Source organism: Lycium ferocissimum, unplaced genomic scaffold, assembly GCF_029784015.1.
Source record: "Lycium ferocissimum isolate CSIRO_LF1 unplaced genomic scaffold, AGI_CSIRO_Lferr_CH_V1 ctg60, whole genome shotgun sequence".
In the NCBI taxonomy this organism is placed as follows: Eukaryota; Viridiplantae; Streptophyta; class Magnoliopsida; order Solanales; family Solanaceae; genus Lycium; species Lycium ferocissimum.
In genome coordinates this window covers 175,403-187,098 of record NW_026726189.1, presented here as the reverse complement: position 1 = coordinate 187,098, position 11,696 = coordinate 175,403, and the positions used below count along the sequence as shown (strand labels likewise).

Sequence of the window (11,696 nt, the reverse complement as noted above, 5' to 3'; positions counted from 1 at the left end):
TTAAAAAGACAGCGCGTGAGTTATAAAGCCGCCGTAATATGAAAGGAAAGAAGTAGGAGTACACGCGTGTTTATTCCGTCATCCAAAACCCGACAAAATAATATTAAAAAAAAAAAAAAAAACTAAAAAGCAATCCGTCCAAAACATTATCCAAAACGCAGCCCATCCAATTCAGCCTTTACGTGTCATCTACCGTTAGATTCTTCCACGTGTCACCTTTACCCCATCGCAGCCGTTCCCACTAGCCGATACCCGAACCTTCCCGAATTTATGCCCTGTCACGCATTTTATCCAAAACTCCTCACGTGACTCACGTGCCGCCAGCGCACACCAATTGTACATTACAAGCGCGTGTAATGGACACGTGTTCTTACTTTTATTTTTATAAGTGTATATATACATATAGTGGAAGCTTCATTGTCAATTTATAATTATTAAGGGAGTAGTAGTAAAGACGAACATTGATTTCTCTTCTTCATAACAAACATAAGAGGTTTTAGATATTTTAGTTTAAGAACAATTCTTTGTGTTTTCAACTATGGTTCAATTGATGAAGGTGGAATTAGAGGATGCTTTGGATGAAGCACATGGCCCACTTAACAAGCGATCAAAACTTTCCTCTTCTATCCAAGTCTCTTCTCTTCTCTTTGTCTCTCTGTTTTTACTTCTTTTTGCATGTTCACAAATTTGTACACATGCTCTGTGCTAATTTTGTTTTCTAGATATGCTTCTTCTTTTTCTTTTTTCTGTTCAATTTCTGTGCCTTTCAATTGTCTACAGATTTTGTGTTTGTGCTTGGGTTGCTATATAGCATATAGTAATAACAGATGTATATGTTCCTTCATCTTCATTATAGCGTTAAGTGGACACGAGCTTTAAAAAAAAGATTTTCTAGACATAAGTTTAATATAAATAAGGGCTATTAATTTCAAAATAGAATGTTAAGGTTAAGGATTTAAGTTAATTAATTTAGCAGGCGACTTACCATTTATTATAGATTGTAAATCAATGCTTATTAAGTATAATTACTTGCAATTTCCTGCTAAGTGACTTTCTCTTACACATAGCAAATTAGATGTATTAATTGAATTATTCTGATTGATAATATTAATATGAATCCCCTCAAAAATGGATCTAATTTTATGTGCTTATTATCCTTACCAAAGATCAAGGATCTAACAGTATGTAAATATAGAAAGGTGTAGAAGACAACAAAATGGAAGAGTGTCATATATAAAACTTTTATTAATTTCTATAGAAGAATGATTATTGGTTGAATGGGTATAAGTTGTAGACTTATGCTTATTGATGGATTATTACTAGCTAGCCATTTTATACTGCTCTAGGGTGATTCTTGTGAAGTTTTATTGTATGATTAGCTTATATGAATCGCGTATCTTTTTCCTACAGCAGCAATTAGTTGTAGGAGCTGATGGATACCCAGTACCACCGTCTCAGTACAACCCGTTAGATGAGCCGAGTCCATTAGGTTTGAGCCTAAGGAAGAGCCCATCACTCTTGGATTTGATCCAGATGAAGCTTACTCAGGGGAACAACTCAAAGGTGGGAAATCATGGGAAGACGGAGCAGAAGGGTAACTCTGGAACTATCGAAAAGCTCAAAGCCTCGAACTTTCCTGCCACGGTTCTGAGAATTGGGAGTTGGGAGGTAATATTGATGTTTTAGTTTTGAGTATAGTTTGTAATCTATAAGTTGAAGTTTAGAAGTGATTGGAATTCTGTTGTGTATGTGCAGTATAAGTCGAGATACGAAGGGGACTTAGTAGCAAAATGCTACTTTGCGAAGCATAAACTTGTTTGGGAAGTCCTTGATGGTGGTCTCAAGAATAAGATAGAAATCCAGTGGTCGGATATTATGGGTTTGAAGGCAAGTTACCCCGATGATGGACCTGGAACTTTAGATGTAGTGGTAAGTGGTGATGAGCCATCTCTTTTGTTGTTATTATTGTGGAACTGTTTCCTGCCGCTATTGGCGAATTTACTTCCATAATACTCTTAACTATTACCCTAAAGGTGATGAAAGTACTTAAAGATTCTTGTGTTGCAGCTAGCAACACAACCTCTTTTCTTCAGGGAGACGAATCCACAACCTAGGAAGCATACTCTGTGGCAAGCAACATCTGATTTTACTGGAGGACAGGCTAGCATACACAAGTATGTTTCTGATCTTGTTTTTACTTGTTAGCAATTTATCTTTGATGTGTTTATGCACCGGCACTTATAGTAGTTGCCTTTACCAGATTTTCCTTGTTTTTCTGGGACGCTGACTCCCCGAGTACTCATTTGTTGCCTTATCTTTCTAATAACTGTGGTGTCGGGGCCAGCTTGCGTGCACCTCAACTAATTCTACGGGTACCTGCTACCTCTCACTAGCACAAATACTAGGTAATTCTGTCACCAAGGTTTGGACAGATGGGAAGAAATTACCTAGTGTTTTTGCCTCAGCTTGGATTTGGCCCTGTGATCTCATGATTCTCATCCCACTTTATTGGGTGCCTAATCTGTTGCTTATTCTATCGTTCACTAGAAGTGTCAGATAGTGACTGACAGCTAATTGTCGGGAAATTTCTCCACTAATGTTGTTCTACATCTTTTTATTCTATAAAGTTAGAAATCATATCTTGTTTTTATTATGTAGAGACTGTAGTTTGCATGTGATCAACACTAACCTAAATATTTTCACTTTTTTGTTCGTTTATTTGTTGGATATCACTTAGAGCATTTTTCGGAATTGAACGTAGAGCTTGTCCTTAGCAAGTCCCTGGCATACCAATACACTACAGGGTGTATATGCATAAACTGTATTTTTTGAAATAGTTGCACCTCCTGTATTACAGCTTGAATACTACAATATGTGAAGATTTCTTAAACAAGAACTAAAGTCTTCAGTATGTTAGGTCGTCTGATAATTATGTAGTAGATAGTAGAAATTTTCCGAGGAAGTATGGAATCAAACTAAACCACGTCACTTCGGCATTTCATCTGGATTTAAGTTTCTTCTTCTAATTTAGACAAACCTATTGTCCCACCCTATGTACGTAGAGGGCTTTAGTGTGGTCATTTCAGCTGCATTCTCATAGCGTACAAGTAGAAACACTAGAGACTACATTGAGGACACCGGAGGCTACATAGAGGGCCAGAGAAATTTTAAACCCTCTCAAGTCCACATAATGCCGCCCTTATTCAACCCTTTGACAAAGAAATTCCTCGTAAGTATCACTTTTCTACAAATGTATAAAAATTGCATAAAACAGACAAATCATGTAAAATACCTTAGTTAATGTTTTAATTGGTCGAGACTTTGGTGAAATATCAGTAGTTGTAATGAAGTTTCAATGGTTGACTCAATTTGTATCTGTTATGAAGTAACCTTTCCTTTTTTCTTTTGATAAGAGCCCACCTATATAACAACCTAATAATCATTGCCTGATTGATGTTGAGTAAAGTGAATTCAATGGAGACTAAAGGTAATAGATTTTCTCCAAAATTTGATTGTTTAGGGTCCCCTTTCTGTCAAATAAAATAAAATAATAAATCAGCCGGCTGAACCTGACCTGCAGCACCCTGAAGGCCTAAATCCCATTTTTCGGGGCTGTAGTCATCCGGATCGGCCTTTTGTCATTTATTGTGTTTAAGTTGTGTATGAACTTGACATGATGGTATTGATGTTTCTATGCTTGCTTAGTTAGACCTATTTGTGATCGCAATTGCTGGCATTTCCTTGATTATTATGTCAATGGGTTCAGTTTTGATGTTAAAACTCTCCTCCCTTTTTAATTGGTTCTTTTTTTGTTTGTTTGTAGGCGACATTACTTACAGTGTGGACAAGGCTTGCTAGGAAAGCATTTTGAAAAGCTTGTTCAATGTGATCCCCGTCTGAACTTCCTAAGTCAACAACCAGAGATTACACTAGATTCTCCACATTTTGAATCCAGAATTTCAGGATTTGATGACCCAAATGTGCACTCGGAATTTAATATGAATAATGAGAGAAGTACCACCTTTCTCAACTTGCATGGTGCCGCTTCACCTTCAGGAGCCCATTCTTCTTCTTCAAACGGAGAGCAAGATTTTGTTAGTAGACGATTGGAGAACATTCATCCAGAAACACCTTCACCAAGCTCAGGTAATTATATATTAATGCTCGTCTAGTAGGACCCTAAGCTTTTTGAGAAGTTCGATTCTTCTGCATGGTGCATCTTATTTCTCTCTTCTTTACGTTTCTTAATTTTATGTTTGCTTGGTGGAAGAAGGGCTGTGGTGGTTCTAGAGATTACATTCCATTTCTGCTGCTACAGTTTTCATTTGTTTCTTGAAGTTGTGTTTAAGCATATCTTGAGCAATTTGCTATAATCAAGACCATCGACACCTCCAAATTATAGTTGAGGCTTTATTGCACATAATCATGATATGGTCTTAACTGATCCTGAATCAGTTCTAGTTTCTTTTGAAAATAATTATGTCATTGTTAAGGCTTGCTTTCCGTGAATGCCTTTTAATTAGATGCACTGTCCTTTAACCTGCAGTGATGGATACAAGGGCAATTCATGATGTCATGAGTAGAGATATGGAGCAATTGAAAGGCCTCAGGAACCTAGATCAGATCCAAGTGCCTGGTCTACATCCTTCCATGTCAATGAAAGATTTAGTGAGCCACTTTGAACAACGTTTGTCTGAGCAGGGAACTTCTGAAGTTATAAACCTGTCCAGTGATGAACGGCAAAGCTTGCAGATTCTGGAAGAGATCTCAAGGTGCTTGTTTAGTGACACTCAAAATATGCCAGCATCAGATGAGAAATCCCTCATGACAAGGGTCAATTCTCTGTGCTGTCTTCTTCAGAAGGATCCTGCAACAGCTCATAAGAGTGAAAACTATTGCGATGTTGCAGTTGGAGGAAAGAAAACTGATGAATTGATCAGTTTCTTTCCCGCAGAAGATCCTTCTGCAGCAGAGGATAAATCGAATGATCCAGCTCCGTCAATGTCAAGAAAAGACTCGGTAGGGGATCTGTTACTGAATCTGCCAAGAATTGCATCGTTGCCTCAGTTTTTGTTCAATATTTATGAAGATTCCGATTACCAAGCTAGGTAGCATCAGCTTAGTTTTATCATCATCCAAAAGGATGGTAAAGTTACTTGTATATAGCAGGCATAGCGTCCTCCAAGACACTGCTTAGCTACAGTGTCCAGTTTAGGATTTGACTTGTAATCAAAGCCTTCTAGATGTTGTGCGGATATAGTATATATAGTCGTCTTCTATTTTAGTTTGTGGAATATTTCTCAAATCGTCTGAATAGTTTCTTAATGACACGGTTTCATCATTTTGCGTTAAAATTTACCAAAACATGCAACTAAGTGGTTTTCACAAACAGAATCTTCACATAGAATAGGATAGATTGTTATTTTGTTCATTCGGAAGTCTTTCGAAATCCTTCTTAATTTTCTTTTTGTAAAATGAAAATTCTGGTTTTGTTTGATGAATGTAAATCTTGGTTTCTTCTTTCTTACTATCTCGACTTTGTAACATTGCAAGTCAGGGATTGCCCTATTGGTCTTCAGTCTAAAACTTTTTGAATGAAATACCAACCAAACCACAAGCCCAATGGTACAGCATTTGCCACAGACAGTACACTCACTCGCATGATTGAAAGCCTGTTTGGATGGGCTTAAAAAAAAGCAGCTTATAAGCTGTTTCAGCTTATAAGCCAAAAAAGAAAAAAAAAATTGAGATCTTTTTTTAAGCTAAGTCTAACGGGCCAACTTATTTTTTTGGACTTATTTTAAGCACAAAATGGCTTATAAACTGACCAGCCAAACACTAAAAAAATTGAAGACAGCTTATAAGTTATTTTCAGCAACTTATAAGCTAAGCCAAACGGGCTCTAAATACTTCCTTTCATTTTATTTGACAATTTATGACGAGACTTGAAATTTCAAAGAAAAGCAGGCTTCTTGCAATTTCAGTAACATTTCCAGAAACTGTTGCCATTCACCATAAAAGTCATAACGTTGTTAAGAGGCGGTGACAAGGCCAAATGTAATAAGGTTTGAGAACATCATCCACTTGCCCATTACACTAGATCAAATAAAGGAAGTATTAACACACTGACATCTTACACAAGGAGTAGCGCTTTTAAACAGCAAATAGTAGTGCGAATCACACTAGCGGCATTCGCAGATAGATATATATTACATCTTGAAAGCACAACAACCACCTTCTATATCTGTCCTATAATTGTCTAAAGTAATCTACAAAAAAATAAAGAAGCCAACTAATTAAGAATCATCTGTACCTTCATCATCAATGCCATCATCGTTGTCCTGCATCATATTCATAAGCATATTTATCTGGCTTTGCAACGTAGCATTTTGCCTCTCTACATCGGCACGCTTGCTTCTTTCTTCTAGCAGCTGTATTTGCAGATGTTCCAGGCATTGAGCATCTGCTTCTAACTGTTCGTTCAGACCGTCAATCTCACGATCCTGCAGTATTGTCACATGTTTAGTGTTTCTGTTGAATTTAAACTGGGCAAGATGTAAAATTGAACACATAAGGAGATAGCAAAAACAGAACATGTAGATTAGGAAGCAAACAAATGGTAATTTTGAGAACATCACCTTTCTATTCATTTCCTGTAGAGCGATTCTTCGCATACTTTCAACAACATCCACATTTACAAGCTTCCGTCTCTTTCCAGCAAGCCAACCTTTGGGGTAGCAAGCAGCGTCAAAGTCTGGTGGGGGTAGCAAAGATTCAGCTGACGGCCTTCGACCATTTGCATTCGTAACTGGCTCCAACGGTTCAAATAGCGCCTTCCTACGCTCAGTAAGTTCAGTAGAGGGTTGGGATTCCTGCATCTTTTCATCAGCTGAAGACTCTTCTTGCTTTTGAGGTGTTTCATCAGCTTTAGCAGTGACTTGGTTGTCCAAGTTCTTCACACTGGCTACTAGGTGAAGTATTTTCTCAGCATGAAGAATGTATTATACAAAATATGAATTGTGTGAAATGTGTGTTTATTGGGCTTATAGTCATCAGTTTACTACCTTTGAGTAGCATGAAATGCAATAGGACTACAATTTCAAAATTATATTCTCCAAAAAACCAGCACAACTATAGTATGTTCAGAAGTTGATGACTGGTTCAAGTTCAAATATCACGAGTCACTCTTGTCAACATAAACAATATATTCCTTGTGCCAATTAGACACTGGTATTATAGCATCTTAATCGATTTTCCCTTTGACCCGTTGCTTCACTTTCCTGTGATTTTTATAGATCTAACAGAAGTGATATGAAGATTTAACAAAGGTCTGATATGCTAGCCCATCATCTAAATAATATTTTGTTGGAAATACTATTCCAGTTTAGAAAAATTCCATATACGAAGCTCAAGAGCTCATCCGCTCACTAAGAGCCCGTTTGGATTGGCTTATAAGCTGCTTATAAGCTGTTTTTAGCTTTTTTGAGTGTTTGGCTAGCCAGCTTAAAGCCATTTTGTGCATAAAATAAGCCCAAAAAAATAATTGGGTCCATTTGGCTTAGCTTATCTAAAGCAGCTTATAAGCTGAAAACAGCTTATAAGCCCAAAAAAAATAAGTTAGCCTACCCCAACTTAATTTTTTTTGGCTTATAAGCTGTTTCCAGCTTATAAGCTGCTTATTTTAAGCCCATCCAAACAGGCTCTAAGTACTAATCTTCTCCAGTTGATCACATGGAAGAAACAAGAATGCTATTTGACAATCGTTCTTGAAAAAACTATCAGGCAGTGGCGGATTCACGATTTGACCTTTGTGAGTTAGAGTTCATGATTCTACCACAATCCATTTGATTTACTTGGTTCGAAATATATCATTTGTACTTATTTACTGAAAATTTTAACACATACTCCCTCCGGATCAAAAAGAGTGTCCAATTAACCATTTGCACATACCTTAAGAAAATACTAACTCCTAGGCAAAAATAGGTAATTTGACTAAAATATTCCTAACTAAATAGATATTGAGATTTGATCACTTAATAAGGGGCAATTTTGAAAGAATAAGGTTAATCGTTTCTTGATTTGATAAGTGGACACTCTTTTTGAGGAAAAAAAGGGTAAATGGATACTCTTTTTGATACAGTGGGATTATAATTTAGCCCGAAACTTCCCTTTTGCTTTTTAATTTTGGACAATTCTTCGCAAGTCTTTTTAAGGGCCCGTTTGGCCATAAATACCAAAAACTTTTTCACTTTTTTTGGAATTTTTAAAGTTGGAGTTGGAGTTGGAGTTGTGTTTGGCCATAGTTTTTGAAATTGTAGTTTTTGGTGAAATGTAGTGTAAAAAAGTGAAAAAAATTGAAAAATTTTGAAAAATAAGTTTTTCTTGTTTTCAGTATTCCAGAATACAACTCCGGAAAAAAATGAATAATTTTTATAGCCAAAGTGAAAAAAAAAATCGAAAAAATGTGAATAATTTTTATAGCCAAACGCCCACTAAAGCTCCACAACTCATCTTCAAACGCATCTCGAAGAATTTCCAAATAAATTAAAGGGTCCACTCGGAAAAAAAAAAAAAACATGCGTACATTAAAAAATACAAGTCAACAACGTAGGGCCAAGTCACCATATCCTTAGACAAGATCCGTGTGAAAAAGAGTAGTCTTTCTAAAATAAAATATTATAACAGGAACCGGTCATAGCTTATACTTATACAGGCAAATTCCTTAACAAATAAGTGAAAATTCGCAGAAGAAACATGTAATGAATTAATCCGGACACACTCGTCACAACAAAGACAACCAAAAACAATATTATAATACTAATAAGTCACGGAGTAATTTACAAGAAATTGGTTTTTATTCAAAGATCAAACTTTGTTATTAGCTAGATATAGCAATGACGTGTCGGCAAAGTCGCCACCGAATCTAGCTACCGTTTGACGAAATTACCCTCTATTCCCCCAACCTCTGCTGTTCCGAAATCCAACATAATTGATGTTTTACAAAATCAAGAAAAGAAAATCAATAATTAAGGATATTTTAGTCCAAATCCCTCTTAATTTTAGGAATTAGTGAATTCCTTAACCCAAGCTTAAAACATCAATTATTTTGAACTATTCAGAAAGCGAAGAAGATTTCCAATAATTATTACTGGCCGTCCCAATTTATATGGGGTATTTGACAGGGCATCAAGTTTAAAAAAGAAATGAAACTTTTGAATCTTGAGTTCTAAAACAAGCCAAACGAAATTTTAGAGTTAAATATGTTAAAGGTGTTATTTTGTTTTTTAGAAAGAGTAATAATTTTAGAACTCAAAATGACAAGAATTCACTTCAAATCTTGGCTCTGTCTATATATCCTAGTCATTTCCACTTTCCAGAGAGAGATCTAGTGTACCGCATGCAACTCACAATCAATCAACTCCATTTTTTCAACTTAATCCCGTCAACAAATTACATACATGCAATCAACAATTAAATTCAGAGGAAAGGGAAGAGAAAGAGTACCAGATCGTTTCCTTGACTTCCAGAAAACAGGAGTTGAAGTAACTGGTGAAAATCCCTCAAGAATCCCTTCCATCTTCTGCTTATTTACCTCCATATATATCACTTTCAACTTTCAAAAACTCATCCAAAAACAGAGAGATGAAAATAAAGGAAAATTCTTAATTTTTTGTCTTTTTTAATTCTATGAGCCAAAAAGAGAGAGAATTGATAGCGTAGGAGTTGAACTTAGTGTTGGTGGTCGTTGTAGGTGTGATCAAGAAACGTTTATTACCCACCTTATTTTTTCACACAAATATTGAGGCCCTATTTTTGTCTCTTTGACAAGTAGTATAAAAGAGGATATGGTTTAGGAAAGAAGCATAGAGGGTGACGAAATGATCAAGGCTTATATTTAACGGTTCTGATTTAATTGTTGTATCTGTTATTTTGTTTTTTTGTTTTTCTTGGTGATGCTTGGTTTCTTGTTTTGTGTTCCTATCCATGCCGGATCCCACACCTTATTTTTATTGTTTTTTTGTTTTTCCTAGTTGGGACAAAATGCTACGTGGGTTTTTGTGATTTCTTCTCTAAAGACACCCATCGTCAACGGAGTCCAGCAATTTGACGAAAGGTTATACCCGCGTCCGTCGGGAGTCTACTCTCCATGGGTCATTCGCACTTTTGGCTCTATTTTGTGTTGGTCTTTAATTTTTAGCCAAACAAATTTTTTTTTTTTTACGGACATAAATTTATGTTTTCGTATCATAATATCTCACAAAAAAGATATCTCGCATCCTTAAAGATTTTATGGCCCCTAGACGTGAGCTCGATTTTGAAAGACAAAAATTAAAGACCAGCCTATTTGAAGGACAAATCGTGCAACTAAATGAGGGTCATTCGCACAAATGTCCCTATTTCGTGGTGGTCTTTCATTTTTGGCCGTCTAATTTATGGTCTTTAATTTTTGTCCTTCAGTAGTTTAGGCGCGGTAGATGTTACACCTCATACTTTTATACGTAGATTTCGTCGCGAGTTAGTCGTCGTAGACTTGGAAGAGCGGGACAACCTTCGAGATCATATGGGATTAGACATGTCTATCTTGAGTGTATACGAGTTTAAGACCATGTTTAGTTGGTATTGGAAGGTTTAGGAATCAAGCGAATCAAACAAATTAATTTTGTCGAAACTCGGGGAAAATTAGGCAGAATTCTAGACAGGATTTTGGCCCAACTTTCAGGAGGTATATCTCCTAGTATATAAGGAGTTATGGAGTGCATAGCCTATCTAAATTCAAGTTCAGAGAGTCTTCTTTCCAATGCAAGTGACAGTTTGTAACCTCTGCCTAGCGATTTTAAAAAAAAAAAAATTCGCCTGAGCAGGATTTCGAACCCGGGACCCTGAGGTTTTAGACGAAGGCCAAAAGTTAAATACTTTCATTTTGATGGCCAAAAATTAAAAACCACCCCAAAATAAGGACATTACTGCGAATGACCCGAGGACTCACCATGTTTAGGATGGACTGGACGTTGTGGACTCCTTTAGGCCCCAAGATGATGGATTGGTCTTGGGCCTTCTTATTACCTTTGCTAATTTGGGATTGTGTATGCAGGGTGTTGAAAAGAACTTAGACTCCTAAATTGAAAGAGGAATTTTCACAAATGACTATACTTTGGGTTTTTTTTAAGGCATAGCTACACTTTTGCTAATTAAATTTCGTAGCTACAGTAATATGTATTCAAATTCGATTGTATTCTAATTCGGTTGTACTCAAACAACATAAATGCAAAAAAATACAGGGATATTGAGTTATATTCAAAATTCACCGCATTCATTTGTATACAAAAAAGAATTTGAATGTAGTCAATTCGGCTGTATTTATTCGTAGCTACTTTTACATTGTATTCAACTTACTGTATTTAGATTCGGTTCTATTCAAACAACATAAATGCAAAAAATACAGGGTTATTCAGTTGTATTCAATTCATTGTATTCATTTGTATACAAAAAGATCTCATTCGAAATACAGGCAAAAAATACATAAGACACACTGTATTTCACACTAAAAAAAATGAATACACTCGGGTCTAAGATACGAGAAATAAAATAACTCCGATTTGAGATACAAGAAATAAAATATACTCGAATCTGAGAGACAAGAAATAAAATACACTCAGATCTGAGAAAAATTCCGACCATAGAAGACAGTAATGGAG

At 36.1% G+C, this 11,696-nt stretch overlaps 2 protein-coding genes across 3 annotated transcripts; one reads left to right on the top strand and one right to left on the bottom strand.

Moving 5' to 3' along the window:
• Positions 1–424: 424 nt before the first annotated feature.
• On the top strand, positions 425–5,294 carry LOC132045132 (uncharacterized). 2 transcript variants are annotated; one of them, XM_059435671.1, is made up of 6 exons: positions 425–631; positions 1,414–1,668; positions 1,756–1,929; positions 2,068–2,174; positions 3,824–4,146; positions 4,547–5,294. In XM_059435671.1, exons 1-6 carry the CDS (start codon positions 539–541, stop codon positions 5,110–5,112), a joined length of 1,518 nt encoding a protein of 505 aa, XP_059291654.1. In that variant the 5' UTR covers positions 425–538; the 3' UTR covers positions 5,113–5,294. The 2 variants fall into 2 exon arrangements, with proteins under 2 accessions (XP_059291654.1, XP_059291652.1); XM_059435669.1 differs by having other exon boundaries at positions 1,411–1,668.
• A 695-nt stretch (positions 5,295–5,989) lies between these two features.
• Positions 5,990–9,829, bottom strand: LOC132045111 (protein HEADING DATE REPRESSOR 1). The gene is made up of 3 exons (XM_059435643.1): positions 9,505–9,829; positions 6,639–6,964; positions 5,990–6,503 (listed from the first exon to the last, which is right to left on the bottom strand). Exons 1-3 carry the CDS (start codon positions 9,596–9,598, stop codon positions 6,297–6,299), a joined length of 627 nt encoding a protein of 208 aa, XP_059291626.1. The 5' UTR covers positions 9,599–9,829; the 3' UTR covers positions 5,990–6,296.
• Between the last annotated feature and the right edge of the window lie 1,867 nt (positions 9,830–11,696).